Source organism: Myotis daubentonii, chromosome 16 (genome assembly GCF_963259705.1).
Source record: "Myotis daubentonii chromosome 16, mMyoDau2.1, whole genome shotgun sequence".
Classification (NCBI taxonomy): domain Eukaryota; kingdom Metazoa; phylum Chordata; class Mammalia; order Chiroptera; family Vespertilionidae; genus Myotis; species Myotis daubentonii.
Window position 1 is genome coordinate 23,579,450 of NC_081855.1, and position 16,251 is coordinate 23,595,700.

At 51.8% G+C, this 16,251-nt stretch overlaps 2 protein-coding genes and 1 pseudogene across 9 annotated transcripts in view; 1 reads left to right on the forward strand and 2 right to left on the reverse strand.

Annotated features, from left to right (window-relative positions):
* Positions 1–2,961: 2,961 nt before the first annotated feature.
* Positions 2,962–11,605, forward strand: TIMM22 (translocase of inner mitochondrial membrane 22). 3 transcript variants are annotated; one of them, XM_059669240.1, is made up of 4 exons: positions 3,033–3,467; positions 8,953–9,149; positions 9,632–9,704; positions 10,360–11,027. In XM_059669240.1, the coding sequence occupies exons 1-4, from the start codon at positions 3,230–3,232 to the stop codon at positions 10,371–10,373; spliced, it is 522 nt and encodes a 173-aa protein (XP_059525223.1). In that variant the 5' UTR covers positions 3,033–3,229; the 3' UTR covers positions 10,374–11,027. The 3 variants fall into 3 exon arrangements, with proteins under 3 accessions (XP_059525222.1, XP_059525223.1, XP_059525221.1); XM_059669238.1 differs by lacking the exon at positions 10,360–11,027 and adding an exon at positions 11,070–11,605 and having other exon boundaries at positions 3,042–3,467; XM_059669239.1 differs by lacking the exons at positions 8,953–9,149; positions 9,632–9,704; positions 10,360–11,027 and adding exons at positions 3,736–3,877; positions 4,120–4,628 and having other exon boundaries at positions 2,962–3,467.
* On the reverse strand, positions 7,043–8,185 carry LOC132218474 (Y-box-binding protein 3-like; annotated as a pseudogene).
* A 1,884-nt stretch (positions 11,606–13,489) lies between the features above and the next one.
* Positions 13,490–16,251, reverse strand: part of ABR (ABR activator of RhoGEF and GTPase) — a 185,973-nt gene continuing 183,211 nt past the window's right edge. For all 6 annotated transcript variants that reach the window (XM_059669224.1, XM_059669225.1, XM_059669226.1 and 3 more), the window contains one exon: positions 13,490–15,982. In XM_059669224.1, the coding sequence (XP_059525207.1) occupies positions 15,893–15,982 (90 nt within the window). In that variant the 3' untranslated portion in view covers positions 13,490–15,892. The remainder of the gene's footprint in view (positions 15,983–16,251) is intronic.

Genomic DNA, 16,251 nt, shown 5'->3' on the forward strand with positions numbered 1-16,251 from the left:
GAGCTGAAGAAGTTATCACAAGCTTTTACCTTGAGGCACCTGAGAGAGCAAGACGGCTGGTCTGCAGCCCCGCTGGAGCCATTGGAGAGACTCTGGCCAGGGTTCGTGTTCTTGCTGCGTCTGCTCAAACGGGCAGGTCGGAGCCGGAAATATGGCCTCGATATGGGCTGCCAGTGTTTGTGTCAGGATACGAAGGATACAGGCTTCATAAGTTGGACTAAGTGAACTTCCTTGAATGAGTCATTCAAGACATATCGACCTCACTGCAGAAACAATGCTAGCTCTTTGTCCATAAAATTTTTTTAAAAAAATGCTTCAATCATGAATGTTTTCATGTGGGGAAAAAAAAGAAGTTTTAACAAAAAATACTGAACTCCACTCACCCGGACTGTTCCATGGTCCCAGCAAAGCTGCCCTCCTGCTGCCCCACTCCTAGAAAAGGCCATTGTCAACCCAGAGCACGTCCAGGCTCTCCTTCAGCTGTGAACGTGCTAGCAGGCACAGAGCGCTCTGGGTTCCGGCAGGTGGTGTGCGGGTTTTGTGCTCCATCCACTGGGCAGACACTCCCTGGAGCCTCCTCACCAATCAAGCTCCAATTTTGGCCTCACCTGGCAGGACATGGCCATGTGCTGCTGCCGGCCCTGTGAAGCTGAGCTCCTTTCTCCAGAGCTAAACAAAAGACCGGTAGGAATCAATGGCTTTTTTTTTTTTTTTTTTCACAACAAATTGGCCCAAACCGTCTGGCTGGTGTGACTAAGTGGTTGAGTGGCAACCTATGAACCAGGAGGTCACAGTTCAATTCCCAGTCAAGGCACAAGCCCAGGTTGCGGGCTCAATCCCCATTGGGGAGCATGCGGGAGGCAGCTGATCTATGATTCTTGCTCATCCTTAATGTTTCTCTCCCTCTCTCCCTCTGCCCTTCCTCTCTCTGAAATCAATAAAAACATATATTTTTTTAAAAAATTGACCCAAACCCTTGAACACCAGCCTTTTGAGCAAGTGAAACTTACTTTGAGATTAGAGATGAAACTGGCAATGTGCCACCTTTCCCTTCTTCTCTGGCCCACTGCTCCCCCGCAGTGGGACCCCAGCCCCATGACGTACTCCAGGCTTCAGTGAGCCCAACAGTTGTCCCCGCCTCAGTGGAGCTCCGAGTAGTGTGAATCCACTTTCAGTGAGAGGTCACTGTAGACAATGATGTAGACTAGTGGTTCCTGAAATGTGGTCCCCAGCCAGCATCACCTGGGATATGCTATTTTCATGCCCATCCCACACCTTCCAGAATCAGAAACTCTGAGCCCAGCCATCAAGAGTTGAACAATCTCTCCAGGTGCTTCTCATGCCCACTAGAGATTGAGAACCACCTATGTCAGTGGTTCTCAACCTTGGCTGCACATTAGAATCACCTGGGAATCTTTTTAAAATCCTGATTTCTGGGCTTCATCCTCCGGAAATGCTGTTTCTTTGTTAGTCATGTTGTGGCCCCACCCCATAACAAAGAAACAGAATTTCTGGAGGATGAGGCCCAGAAATCAGGAGTTTAAAAAGATTCCCAGGTGATTCTACTGTGCAGCCAAGGTTGAGAACCACTGACTATGTAGACTGATGGTATTGAGCAGCTGCATGGACTAAGCCTTTCTTGGTCCAGCAAGCCCAGCCCCCTACCTAGCCACGGCCCCGCTCCTCCATGAATATGGATAGATTTTGCTGACAAATGACCTGTACTGGAGGCAGAAGGGAGCAACCTGCCGTTTCTCAGCGCTGCGTGTGGGGAGCTGGTCCAAAGTCTGGTGGTTGCTATTAGGCAACTGCTGGCCATTAAACCCCACGACCCTATGGCTGGAGGCCCCACCCCCTCTGTTTTACTTCAGTCTTCTACAGTTAGACATGCCAAGCTCCATCCCATCTGTCACCTCATGCCAATAAATGTCCTCTTGCGGGGACCTTAGGACTAGCTCCTTCAGTGGCCTGGCTGAACAAAAGCAAGGTGCATCGTATGCTATGCTCCACAGCACAGAGAATGCTGCCTGTGTCGACTGGCTATCCTCACTGCCTTCTGTTTCCATTTATGTTTCTCTTAGTGGCTACGCCCAAATACATGTTAGTCTGGATCAACACAATAATTTGTGATCTATTTTAGCACCGTAAAAACTACAAAAGTTTTTTTCTGGGCTCATATATAGTACTATCTCGGTTTACCTCAGGTTCTGAGTTTTCAAGCTGATAAACACTTTAACTGATTCAACATAAGGTCAATTTGGCTTTTCATGGCAATTTTAGTCCCACACCACTAACTTCACTGACAACAACCAGCTCTCCATCCAGACAGTCACCTCCACTTGCTATCACAGTCCCTGATTTTTCTTACGCTTGGTTAGCTTCATTCACTCGTTCACTGATTTGTTATTCCCCTTCTCTCATCAAAGGTTTAATTTTTAAATTTTTTTTTATATTTTATTGATTTTTTTACAGAGAGGAAGGGAGAGGGAGAGGGACAGAGAGTTAGAAACATCGATGAGAGAGAAACATCGATTCAGCTTCCTCCTGCACACTCCCTACTGGGTATGTGCCTGCAACCAAGGTACATGCCCTTGACCGGAATCGAACCCGGGACCCTTCAGTCCACAGACCGACGCTCTATCCACTGAGCCAAACCGGCTAGGGCAAATGGTTGAATTATTGAGCAAAACAGTTTACTCCATACATTTATACCACGCTAAGCACTTCCCATCCCATCTCACACCTGCGAGGAATAGACTGTAAGGGCAGTGGCGAGGCGCCTCCTGCCGGCGTCCCGGTGCACTGCAGCTTTGCAGGCGCGGACCGCTGCGTCCTCGCGGGTCACGAGCTTCCCAGGACCTGGGGACGAGTAACCGCGCAAGGCTTCCTGGGAAATATCTTAGGTGTTCGCGTTAGAACTACAAATCCCGGTAGGCACCGCGCTGCAGCCCGATGACGAGGGCGCTGTGGTGAATCTGAATCTTGTTTGTCAGTGCCACTGGGAATGCTGTACAAACCTGATTCAATATTCACAGGAGGCTCTGGGGGGACATGATCGTTCTTCTGCCAGGCGCGCACGAACGGACTCGAGTTCCGCAGCTTCCTCGGACTCGCTCGGTGGCGAATCTGCCGTTGCGGCACACTGGGCAGGCGCGTAAGGCCCCAGCGGGAAGTTTGTGGAATCTGCTGTGGGGAGAACGACGCCAGGGTCTCTTGGGCGACTGCGGCCATGGCGGCAGCTGCCCCCAGTGCCGGCGGCTCCGTGCCCCAGGCGGCGGGCTCCGCCGAAGCGCCGCTGCAGTACAGCCTTCTTCTGCAGCACCTGGTGGGTGACAAGCGCCAGCCCAGGCCCCTGGAGCCCGGGAGCCTGGGCGGGATCCCGAGCCCGACCAAGAGTGAGGAGCAGAAGATGATCGAGAAGGCGATGGAAAGCTGCGCCTTCAAGGCAGCGCTGGCCTGCGTGGGAGGTGAGGCCAAGCGAGGGGGCCCGTGGGCGGCTGAGGGTTTGGATGGCAGCGGGGTCCTCTGCCAAGGCCAGGCGCCTGGGAGGAGAGGAGCCTGGGGGCCTCGACCTTGACTGCACCCCGTCTCTTCCGGTGAAGGCCAGCCACGCTCTGCAGACTCTGGACATAGGATCAGAGAAGCGGTACGATGGGTCGGGGCCTGGACGTTATGAAACGGTTGGCTTCGTCCATCGTTCATCCGTTCACTTTAAAAGAAGCATCCTTTCAATAGCTTGTTACCCAGCAGCTGTCCCGTGCCAGGCGGTGGAGAGAGAAGCGAACATTCTCATGTTTATATGTCGAAGAATAGCTGGCGGAAGGATGCTGCAGAATAGGGACACCCCGTGCAAAGGTCTGGCGGGAGCTGGCTTGAGGTGTGTGTTGTGTGTGTGTTTTTTAAAAAAATATATTTTATTGATTTTTTACAGGGAGGAAGGGAGAGAGATAGAGAGTTAGAAACATCGATGAGAGAGAAACATCGATCAGCTGCCTCCTGCACAGCCCCTACTGGGGATGTGCCCGCAACCCAGGCACATGCCCTTGACCTGAATCGAACCCGGGACCTTTCAGTCCGCAGGCCGTCGCTCTATCCACTGAGCCAAACAGGTTAGGCCAGGTGTGTGTTTTTAAAAGATGTTTTTATTTACTTTAGAGAGAGAAAGGGAGAAAAGTGTCTATCGGCTGCTTCCTGCACGCCCCCTGCTGGGGACCCAGCCCGCAACCCCAACCTGAGCGTGTGCCCTGACCCGAGTGGAACCGGCGACCTCTCTGCACCGGAGGACGCTCAGCCAACGGGGCCACACCGGCCTGGGCTGGCCTGAGGTTTGAAAACTGAAAGGCCTTTGTGGCCAGTGTGACCAGACAGCAGTGAGCAAAGGGGAAAGAAGCCTAGAATGTACAGTGCCCTTCCTGTGTGCAGGGTAAAGAGACTGACCACATTTGCAGATGAGTTGGAATCTCATTGAGAATGATGGACAGACGAGTATCGCGAGAGTGCAGTTGTGAAGTACAGTAGAAAGGAAGAGAAAGCTTGTTGTTTGGGGAAGACCACAAGAGAAGGGGAGACTGGAGCAGTGTCTTGACGGATTGAGAGAATGGGGGTGGACAGAGGAAGAGAAACATCATTTCCAGTTGGGGTGGGGGAGGGGATTTGGGCTTTTTGCCGATAGGCATTAGGGCAGTAATTGATTTTTTAAAAAAATATATATTTTATTGATTTTTTTACAGAGAGGAAGGGAGAGGGATAGAGAGTTAGAAACATCGATGAGAGAGAAACATCCATCAGCTGCCTCCTGCACACCTCCTACTGGGGATGTGCCCGCAACCCAGGTACATGCCCTTGACCGGAATAAAACCTGCGACCCTTGAGTCCGAAGGCTGATGCTCTATCCACTGAGCCAAACCGGTTTAGGGCAGTATTGGGTGTTTTTTTAGGGGGGTAACAGGTGGTACTGAGAGTGATGCAGGATGGAGTGGTGAAGGAAGGAACAGTGTGGAGCGGGAGACCATAGAGGAGAAAGGCCCGACTGAAAGTTCATGAGGTATGGGCTGGGTCCTTGTTCATCGTTGTGCTCGACCCCGAAACATCACTGAAAGAGTTGTTGAAATGAGTCGTTGAAGTGCTCCAGGGTGGAAGTGACAAAGGCCCTAGCCTAGCTCTGCCCTGTGTGGCTCAGTTGGTTGGGTGTCTTCCGGTGCATTGAAAGGTTGCCAGTTGGATTCACCCTCAGGGCACATGCTCCGGTTTTGGACTCAGTCCCTGGTGGGGGTTGTGTAGGAGGCAGCCGATCAGTGTTCTGCTGTCACATCGATGTTTCTCTCTCTCTCGCCCTCATCCCTTACTCTTTCTCTAAATGAATGAAGGAATAAATATAAATTTTTACATATATGTATTTTTTAAAAGGCCCTAGACTAGGATGATAATTGTGGACATGGAGTTGTAGCGGGGAGCACAGAAACAGTCAGAAATGCCCCTGAGGTTTGTAGCTGGAGTGACTGGAAAGAAGGAGACATAAGCAAGCAAGTCAGGAGGGGAGGTGCCCATGATTTCACTGAACATATACAGCTGACTCTAGAACAACATGGGTTTGAACTGTGTGAGTCCACTTGTACATGGATGTTTTTCAATAAATACCTGTACTGTTTTCTTTGTTTTTTTAAAAAAACATTTGTATTGATTTCAGCGAGGGAGAGGGAGAGATAGAATCATCGATGAGAGAGAATCATTGATTGGCTGCCTTCTGCATGCCCCCTACTGGGAATCGAACCTGCAACCTGGGCATGTGCCCTGACCAGGAATGGAACTGGCGACCTGTCAGTGCCCCCCAACAATGCTCAACCAACTGAGCCACACGGGCCAGACCTGTGCTGTTTTCGATCCTCTGCTGGGAGTCCACGGATGTGGTCGGCTTACTGTGTGCATTGATTTATACCATTTGATACAGGGAACTTGAGCACCTGCAGATTCTGGGATTTGTGGGGGTCCTGGAACCAGTCCCCCACAGATAACAAGGGACAACTAAACTCTTTTCCCCAAGGGCAAAATGTTATTTTTGAAGAACTTCATGATTCACATTTTCAGTCACATAACAAAACAAAAATGTTATTCTCCCCTCATCCTAGGAATAAATAGGATCATAAAATTTCTTTTTAAATGACAACACTTGGAAATTTATGCCAGCATCCAAAATGAGCAGAAAAGAGGAGCCACACCAGTTGGGCAGAAAAAAAAGCATAGATTTCTTTGGTCGGGGTTCTCCCACGTAGTATTAGTATTTCTTCTTCTTTTTTGTTTTGTTAATCCTCATCCAGGATATTTTTTCCATTGTGTGTGTGTGTGTGTGTGTGTTCTGTTTTGATTTTTTAGAGAGAAAGTGAAAGGGATAGGGAGAGACAGAGAGAGAGAAACAGGGACTGGTTGCCTCCCGCACTCCTCGGAAGGAGCCTGTAATCGAGGTCTGCACTCTTGACCAGAATTGAACCCGTAATCCTGCAGTCCGAGCGCTGAGGCTCTAACCCAGGGGTGGGCAAACTTTTTGACTCGAGGGCCACAATGGGTTCTTAAACTGGACCGGAGGGCCGGAACAAAAGCATGGATGGAGTGTTTGTGTGAACTAATATAAATTCAAAGTAAACATCATTACATAAAAGGGTACGGTCTTTTTTTTTTTTTTAGTTTTATTCATTTCAAATGGGCCGTAGTTTGCCCACGGCTGCCCAGTGAGCCAAATCGGCCAGAGCAATGTTTCTTTCAATTCATATTTCTAAACCAGTAAAAAGGAGAAAAGAAAAGTAAATCTAATGGTTGCTGAAACTGGGGAGGTTGCTCTTTTGTCTTCTGTGCAGGCTTTCCCAGAAAAATTGCTAGAAACATTGGTTGATAATTCTCCTTTTGTACGTCTTTCATGAAGAATAACCATAAACATTTCAGTGTCCACATCTTGGTTATTAGTCTTCCACTCTTTCGCTTGGATGCCTCTTCGGTGTTGGTAAGGTCGTGGTTGGCCTTTTGTGTTCTTTTTTGAACGGTCATTAATTCTTTAGGTCACCTGCGGATGGTATAGGTCAGTGGTCGGCAAACTGCGGCTCGGCAAACTGGCTCGCGAGCCACATGCGGCTCTTTGGCCCCTTGAGTGTGGCTCTTCCACAAAATACCGACTTCTGCGCATGGGCCATGAAGTTTCAATTGCACTGTACGTGCGCGCCCGCACGTGGTATTTTGTGGAAGAGCCATACTCAAGGGGCCAAAGAGCCGCATGTGGCTCGAGAGCCTCGGTTTGCTGACCACGGACATAGGTGCCTGGGAGGCTGGTGTTACCCTGCTGGGTGGGTGGGTGACTGGGGCAGGGTTCTCAGGTGGTGCTTCCCCTGCCTTGGTCTCTGCCATCCTGTGAAGGAGCATTGGGAGGATGGGGGCAATGCCCATAGTTGTAGAGGCGCTGGTATCCACAATGAGCAGATGGCTGACTGGATCACGGCCGCTTGCTGATTCTCTTTATCTTCAGCCTCTCCCACAGTTGGGGCAGGTTGTGGGCGAGGAGGTCCCCTATGGTACCTTGGACGGTAAGTTGGATTTCGATGAACCGGTCCCTGAAGCTGTGCTCCCTCTGGGACTCCATCCTTCATCTCCCCAGTCTCACCAGCCTGCATTCTGTTGGGATGGGGAAAGACTGAGCCAGGGTCAGAGGTCTGCCCCACGTGGTAAGGCGGGAACCTTCGCCATACTGAGGGCTACAGGGGAGGGGGGGGGGGGTGGCGCAGCTGACTCCGGCCCCAGAGAAGTGCCCCTCAGTGGCAGGAGGGTCAAATCCTTCACTGCTGCTGCTCCCTTCCCCCGCCCCCCTCCTCCCCAGCATGATTTCGGGGCGGTCCACAGCATCTGCCATTGTAGCCACATCTGAGCTGGTGCCATCAGCAGGAACGGCTCTGCGGGAACTCCTCCGGGCCAGTCACACTGCTGCCTCAGCACCTTCTCCTTCCACCGCCGCAGACGAGTTTCTCCACCCCACACTGCACAGATATTCCCGGGGGCTCTTGATGGCAGTCTGATGCACACACACGTTCTTGGCTTCATTTTGACTTAAAAACCCATATCCATTTATGATGGCCTGACATGGCCTGGCTTGTGCCACTGCACTCAGGCACCTCAGTAGTGGGTGGCCGGTGGTGAGCACAGCTGGTGGTCATGGCGACCAGGCTCTCTTTCTCTTTTGGATTGGGTCTTGGGTTCCTCACTGGGTCTTGCTCGGGACAAATGTTTTCGGGGAGTCAGAAGTTATATGTGGATTTTTGATGGGGGACTTGGTACCCTTAATCTTGCATTGTTCAAGGGTCAACTGGATTGGCCATGAGGTAATGAGAGGACAGTCATATGGAAATGCCCAGCAGGCTCAGGAAGGTCAGATGTGGACAGCAATGTGGAGTGTGTCATTTGGTAGCTTTGTGACTTTAGGGAAGTTAATTAACCTCTCTGAGCCTCGGTGCCTTCAGCTACAGAAAGGAGGGGGTAAAAATATCTACCTCACAGGATTATTGTGAGGAATAAATGAGGCTCTAACTATAAAATGTCATAGCAATTGGCAGATGGTATCTATTAAATGACTATTATGGATGTTACCATTGTTAAGGGAGTGATTTGCAAAGTTGATAGCTGCACTCAAGGGTGACTGGTTACATGTGAGAGAGTGTAGAGAGAGAACAGAGGGTTAAAGACTGAATCTTGAGAAATATAAGATGAAATAAAGAAGAAATCCAGGAGGAGACAGAGAGGAAGCTGTCAACAAGATGGAGCCTAGGTTGTGTAATGTGGAAGCCAGGCAAGTGGAGCGTTTGGGTGCAAGGGGGACGGGTATCCTCTTCCCTGGTGGCCACCCAGAAGGTGCTGTTTGAATACGACCCATTGCATTAACTCGGAAAACATGCCAAGAAATCTTCATCTGTTTGTTTTTAGGATTTGTCTTGGGAGGTGCATTTGGGGTGTTCACCGCCGGCATTGATACCAATGTGGGCTTTGACCCCAAGGATCCTTACCGGACTCCGACAGCAAAAGAAGTTCTTAAGGACATGGGGCAGAGAGGAATGTCCTACGCCAAAAATTTTGCCATTGTGGGCGCCATGTTTTCTTGCACCGAGTGTTTGGTCGAATCTGTAAGTGTCTCTGCCTCCTGTGAAAGCCATGCCTTCTGCCATCTTATGACTTCTAAGGAGAAAGACTCTTAATGTTATTAGAAAGCAGATCAGAAATGTCCGGTATTTGCTAGATTGAATGTCCATAAAATAGCCCCTATTGTAAACTCTTTGTACTTGTGATTTGGGCTTGCATGATTCCTGACTCCTTTTTGTGGGCTTAAAGTTGGTTGATGATCTTAAACACGAGACTTACTGGGGAGCCCGAGACGAGATTGGCTTACTTCTCAAAGGCTGGGCTTGGTCTCCGTGCTCTGGTGTCAACTGCAGGAAGCAGCTATGAACACATGCAAATTTTAGGAGCTACACTTTTGAAAGAGAAAAAGATTACGTTTCCTTTGGGGCGGGACTAAATTAGCCAGCTAGAAACGCTGTGCTTTTTCCCCTTAATCGTCTTGTCTGGCGTGTTTCTTGGGCTCTAAACTGCACTTCTCCACCCACAGTACCGGGGGAAGTCAGACTGGAAGAACAGTGTCATTAGTGGCTGCATCACTGGAGGAGCCATTGGTTTCAGAGGTTGGTAAACAAGTCTCGAGTGGTTTTCTTTGTGGCCTTGGACAGCATGCTGAAGTTGACATTTCTAAACATACGAGTGTCCCAGGGACAGCCCGAGGCATATGTGGGCACTTGGTATTCTTTCCTTCTGACAAATGAATCACGTTTGCTCATGTGTCAACTCACTGTTGGAAATTTCAGGATTTCTTCTCCTTGGCACTATTGACATTTTGGACCAGATACATCTGCTCCGGGGAGGGGGATGTCCATGTATTTAAGGATGTTTGCACATCCCTGGCCTCTACCCACTAGATGCTAGTAGCGCTTCTTAGTTGTGAGAACTAAGTGTCTCCAGACATTGCCGAATGTCCCGAGGGGCAGAATTGCTCCGAGGTGAGAACCACTGATAGATCTAGACCTGTCTTAGGAAAAGAACTGCCCCATGTTGGAAATACGGGAGAACGTCCGCACAGTAATTCCTGGAGTGTGGTCACATGCAGGCTAGTACGGAAGCATAGCCAGGTCCCATTCAGCCCTGGAAAGCCCATTCGTCCACATGTCTTGCTGAACTTTCAGCTTCATGCATTTCCGGTATTTAGACGTTTTTAATAATACTATACAATTGTCAGTTTTAATTTTATTTATTATACGTTATCACAGTAATGTCTTTCTGTAGTTGAGGATTCTTAGATTTCTACCCATGGAAACCAAATATAGACATTGAAGAAATGTTGGATTATCAGCTGAAAACAACGAAGAAACTAATCTCCTGCCACTTCTCCCTGTTGGCATTCCCGTCAGGAGTGTGGCATAAGGGGTCAGTGACTTGGCTTTCCTAACAGTGTCCGTAGCTGGGCCACTCTGTCTGCTGTGCCCCGACTTACCCAAAGCAAAAAGCCCGTTTCCTCGTTTTCGGAGAGGCGGGATGATTTGCTATCATTAAAAACTTGCTTTTGCTCCTCAAACGGCCATTTAAGATTTAGAGGGCAACTTTCCCTTTGGTCTTCCCATCGCTCAGCTCTGTCAGGGCCGTTGGGAAGCTCAGCTCACTAGGACTGCTTTGATCACCTTCCCAGGAATTCATTCCATAAACAAATCAGGAGCAGGCCATATGCTTTCACTTGATTCCAAGGACTGGTTTTCTTAACCAGTTTCCTGCCTGTGAGGAGCTGTTTTCATGAGACTGGAAATATTAATTCTTTGGAATGAGAAAAGTTAAACGAATGCACTGGGGTAGATCATGTACACGGCCTCATTGAAGCCTCGCAGATCTCTGACAGGCACTTAGCTGCCCTCTGTGCATCTGTGGGTATGCGGACGTTTTGTGAATGCAGCCTGGCCCCGCATTTGTCACCACAGGTAACGCCATTTCTGCTTGCTTTACAGCTGGCTTAAATGCTGGGGTCATTGGTTGTGGCGGTTTTGCTGCTTTCTCTGCCGCAATCGATTATTATCTACGGTGAGAGTGACTGCCTCCGGGGACGGACACCACCGCCCAGGACCAGAGCTGCCCTGTGGAGGGCATTTCTGCACCACCCAGGGCCCTCGCCTCAGACCCTGAAGACACTTGTTTCCTCTCAGACAGGCCATGTCGTGAGGAGCCGCCTGGCCACTGGACGCCTCCAGCCTCTGAGCAGCCACTCTCTGTTCCTGGACGCCAGCCTCTCCCCGGCAGATTAGGAGTCAGTGTGTTGACTTGTAGAAAGATCCAGTGCTGACCACACTTGGCCCCCTGGCCGGTTGGTGCTGTGGGGATGGAGGTGACTACAGACCCAGGAAGCTGCTCGACCTTGGAACTCCATGCAGTCATCCCTCTCACATACCCATCAGGGCAGGGCAGAGTACATGTATGCCTGCTGACCAATTGTGTCACTTTGTTTAGCCTTCTGCTGTCCTTGTTTAAAAAATGTATTTATATTACAGCTTAAATGGTTTATTTTTATTTTCAAATTCCATAATTCCCCAAAATGGTGCCAGGTGGCCCAAAGATTGAACATTCAAAGGAGAAAAATTGAGAAAGCTCCTGAGAAGTCTGGGATTGCCAGATTTTCAGGGTTTGCAGTCGTGTGACCCTCGTTGAGACCGTTTTGTCAGCCAGGGCCCTCCATCCAAGCAGCCAGCCTCGCCCCTTCCTAGGACGCATCGAAACCCCAGGCGTGAGTCCTACTGGCCTCTTCTAAAAAGCCCTCCTGTGGGCGGCTGATAGGGATGCCTGCGGGCTGAGCCACCGACTGGTGTTACGCTCTGAGCACTGACTCGGCCTGGCTCCAGGACACGCGAGGAGCCTGCTCCCCTCATTCTGACGAAGTCACAGCAGGTACTGGGTCAAGTCTGACATCGCTGAGGGGCTGTTCACCACTCCCGTGCTCTCTGGTACGTGTTGTTTTGCTTTAACATGTTTTTTACTTGACCTGGTAGCCCTTTTCTGACAACAAGAGCTCAGTCTTACTGTGTATCATAGACAAAAAAATAGCCTTTTATGATTAGGATTTGCCTCGGGTTCTGCTTTACTCTGGTGCTTCGGTGGCAAGATGAAGCGGGTGAGTTCAGGCGTTTGCTCTTGGGGGCGGGCAGGCAGGCAGGCAGGCGTGTGGGGGGACATATAATCCTGGCTGTCTTTAGCCAGTGGTTGTGTCTCTTTTCCTGCAGTACAGTAACTCCTTCGCCTGTTTTTTTTTGCTTGCTTTCCCCTTGCCTGCTGTCTTCTAGCCCACCCACTCTTAACCAGAGTTCCAAGACTCAGCTGGAACCTCCAGGCATCCTGAGTGTGTGTGTGTATGTGAGTGATAATGTCAGACCCAGCTGGGAACACCTTCCCTGGCCATGTCTGCTGTTTCCTTTGGAATGAGTGTGAGTTAGTGTGCAGAGCTCATGTCCTTCTATGGTGAATTCTATATAATGCCTGGCCTCGTCTCACAGGCATGAGGCGTCATTGCTGCTAGGCTGTCTGGAGTGTCCTCAGAGGTCCGAGAACTAATTTAGGATGATTTTCTACATTGTCCCTACATGTCACCTATAAGCACTTTGAGAGCAATAGCAGAGACTCCTACCTGGCACCTGGCAAAGTGTTAGGATGCCCAGCATCTTCTACCAGCCAGTCTAGCGCATGGGGTCAGATACACTGAACAGCTGGACACAGGACAAGCTGCCCTCACGACTGCCTTGGAAAGGATGAGCCCTGGGCTGTCAGTGGCCATCAGTTCAATAAGCGAAGCACTGTCCACATTGACTATTCAATCAGGAGAGGAGATGAATCGTTTCCTGTTTTAGATGGCGAAGGAGTCAGTATGACCTCATAAACCAAACACCAGTTTTCAGAGACATCTGTTCCTGATCTCCAGAATAAACAAGTGTCCAAAGGCTTGGGCTGGTGGGAGCTACGTTAACCCCCCTGGCTCCTAAAGGGAGCGGGCTCTCTGGGGATCCCGCCTCTGCGGGCAGATGAGGCCAGAGGCTGCCCCAAAGCTGAGCCACATCCGAGGAAAATGTAAAGTTTACACAGAATAGGAAGCCTGCACTCGAATGGACAAGTTCCTGCCATCTCTCTGAGGATGCTGATGGCCAGGTCCCTGGCAGGGCGTTTGTACTGCCTCCCTGGCTGCGGGGTGACCTTGTGAAGAGGCGGCGACGGCGTGGGCTCCCCTCCCTCCAGCTGCCGCTGTCCCCACGGAGCCACAGGAGCGCTCGGGAGGTGGACGGGTAAACATGCCTGTGAGCTCACATCTGGATGCAGGCTGAAGAGTTCAATACTCAGATTGGTGGTCTTCCCTGGACCACTGAGGACACACGTGTCCGCACCACAGGGCTGAGTTGTGTGCAAATGTTGGGGCTTTGCATTTTTTTATTAACATTTTCCTCTCACGTGGTTTACATCGATTTATAATAATCTACATAAGATGAAACAGAACAGAGACAAAAAAATATATCCTTACCCACGTATTAAAGTCAAATATTAACGAAGGGTCCCATCCCACCGGTCTCGGCAAAAACCGGCAGCCCATAGTCATTGCCAGCAAGGACAGGCCACCTGGGATTCCTGCGGCCTGTGTGCTGAGCCTGTGGCACAGCCTGCCCTGCTGGGCACAGTGGCTGCGGGTTCTGGGCTGCACAGTTCCTGCCCCAGGAGAACCCGTGGGCTATTTCCTTGGTGCAGCGTAGTCCAGGTCTGGTACCTGCCCTCACCCACTCGGGGTAGAATTTATAAATACTCTGAGCCTTTTGCATTTCTCAGCCCTTCCAGCCTTCCTCCCCTTCTCACTGCCTAAGCACGCCTAGGGGCTGCAGTTAGTGGCTACCTGCTGCTGAGAAGTAAACATCCCTTGTTTTGGGAGGTGGGAGGCACCCATTTTTGGCTGTAACTCCAGTCATTACCATCGATGGCTTTGGAAACGAGAGCAGGGATGGGCAGACGCTGGGATCTTTAGACTCAAGTTCTGTCCCCGCCTCCTGTCCCCAGGAGCAGGCAGCCAGCGAGGTGGCATTCCCCTCTTCTTGGGCCTCTTTCCTCCAATGTGCACAGCGTGTGTACCGTTCGGCCCCAGATTGAGTAACAGGTGTAAACAAGATCCGAAAGGGCCCTCCTCGGAGCACGCACTACAGCTTCAGGGCCAGCAGACCCCTCTTTAAAACTCAGCCCTGAGCTCAAGCTATGGGAGCTGTTCTCTCCAGTCCTGAGGCCCAGCCTCTACTCTGCCACAGAGGAGAGCTGGGGGGCTTAGTGCTGCAACGCAAGTCCCTGCCGCCTGGGAGTGTCTGCCCTGCCAGGCTGACCACCACAGGCTCCCACGGGAAGAAACAGAAGTATACTCACTCCTTTCCAGGACGGAGCAATGGGTCTGCCCGCTGGGATGGAGCCTGCCGATCCCTAACTCGATAGAGCATCAACAATGAGGGTCCCCGGCAAAACCCAACCCCGTGAGAGGCAGTTCACCCGAAAGGCCATCTAGAAGTCAGGGTTGGGAGGCAGCACCCTGACGGCTGCCTTCGTGGACTGTGCCTGCCTTTCCCAGGCCCTGAGCACCTGTAGCCGTGGGGCTACCCCGTGGCAGTGCTTGGCTGGGGAGGATGTAAAACCTAAGGCAGAGGCACCACGAGGTACATGGAGGCGCCAGGAAGGGCTCGTCTCCTGCATGGAGCTTGCCGTTGTCTGGACACCTGCTTCAGCCACAGCAGCTGCCCTCCTGGAGGCCTCGCTTCACTAGAAAAGCCACTAGGACTCCTGCTGCTGGCAGCCGCTCCCCCGCTCAGGACACCAGCGCTGCACGCACTCCTCTGAGTGTCCATCCGGTGCTGCGCCTCTCCCACCTCCCCGACGCTTTCCCGACCCTCTGGCCATCTCGATAGCAGGTCACCCTGCGAGTCTACACTCAAAGGAAATAGACCACCAAGGGAAAAGGAACTGAAAAGCAGAAGAAACAGTCAAGATGCCTCACCGGCAGACAGGAGACAGAACAGATAAACCCCAGAGATGGTCCTCGGGTGGAAAAGTCCAGAAATCCGCTCTCCAGCTCTGCTAAGCTGAGGATTAGTGTGAGTCTGTCTCCTTGTCCAACATTTGCACAGGCAGCAAGGCAAAGCAGGCGTGCTTCCGGGGGGGGGGGGGAGGGCCAGGAGGGGGCCGGGGCCGCATGCGGCAGCACTGACGGCCACGTGGTCACCGCCACCCGGGGCCTCCTCACAACTTCCAAGGCAACGGAGCGAAAACCGAGGCTGCACGTGCATGCGGGCAGCTGGGCGGGGGGAGTGTGGAGGGACTGAGGAAGGCTGCCGGGAGGCGGCAGTCTGGGAGCAGGGCCAAGAGGACAAGCGGGCAGCCGTTACGCAGCCAAAGAAAAGCCCTTGGACTGGGCGCGGGAGGAAAGAAAGTGCTGGAGGAAATGAAAGAACAAAGCAGGCCGTCTGTGCCCGTCCTGGGCCCGTCCCTACCTTTCTGCAAGACAGACAGACATAAAACCACCCCCCCAACGGCACGGAGCGCGAGACACACTGAGGTACAGAGAGCAGGAGCCCGGGGGCGGCGGGAGGCTGGGCGGTCAGCTGGCTTTGTACAGGTGGCACAGAAGATGCACGTGTTCCAGTTCTTGGAAACCTGCGTCCCTTGGAGTCTGGAGTGCTGGGTTTGGGAGTTTCCTATTGTAGTCTTTCAAGTCTGTGCCGGTCCCCCAGCGAGAGAGGCTGGCTCGGCCACCCCCCACAGCTCCCACCTGGGGCTACACATCCGTGGAGAAGTACAGTGTGTTCCGCTTCAGTTCTGCGAAGGAGATGGGCGGGTGCTGCAGGTAGTAGAGGAGGACCTGGACCTGCGGGAGACAGGGGAGACTGAGGTGAGGTCCTTGTCCTCATGGCCCTCCTCTGGTCTGTGGAGAAGAAATGGCCCCCAGGCTGTGTCGCTCCCCTTCCCTCTCAGGCGGGCTCTGCCACTTCCCCTTCCTTGGCAGCCCAGGTGTGCCTGCCCCTTTGCAGCAGTAGGGGGCGCCGCAGGGCAGAGGGTGGGAGCCTGGGGCCACTTCCCAACCTGCCTCCAGAGGCTGGCTTTGGCCTGACATCCTGCCTCGGACTGGACCCTGCT

Coding starts and splice junctions, on each gene's coding strand:
- TIMM22 (XM_059669239.1), top strand. CDS start 3,230: ATGGCGGCAGCTGCCCCCAGTGCCGGCGGCTCCGTGCCCCAGGCGGCG. Junction 3,468..3,735: donor AGCGCTGGCCTGCGTGGGAG/GTGAGGCCAAGC, acceptor TCCTTTCAATAG/CTTGTTACCCAGCAGCTGTC. Junction 3,878..4,119: donor CTGGCGGGAGCTGGCTTGAG/GTGTGTGTTGTG, acceptor AGGTTAGGCCAG/GTGTGTGTTTTTAAAAGATG.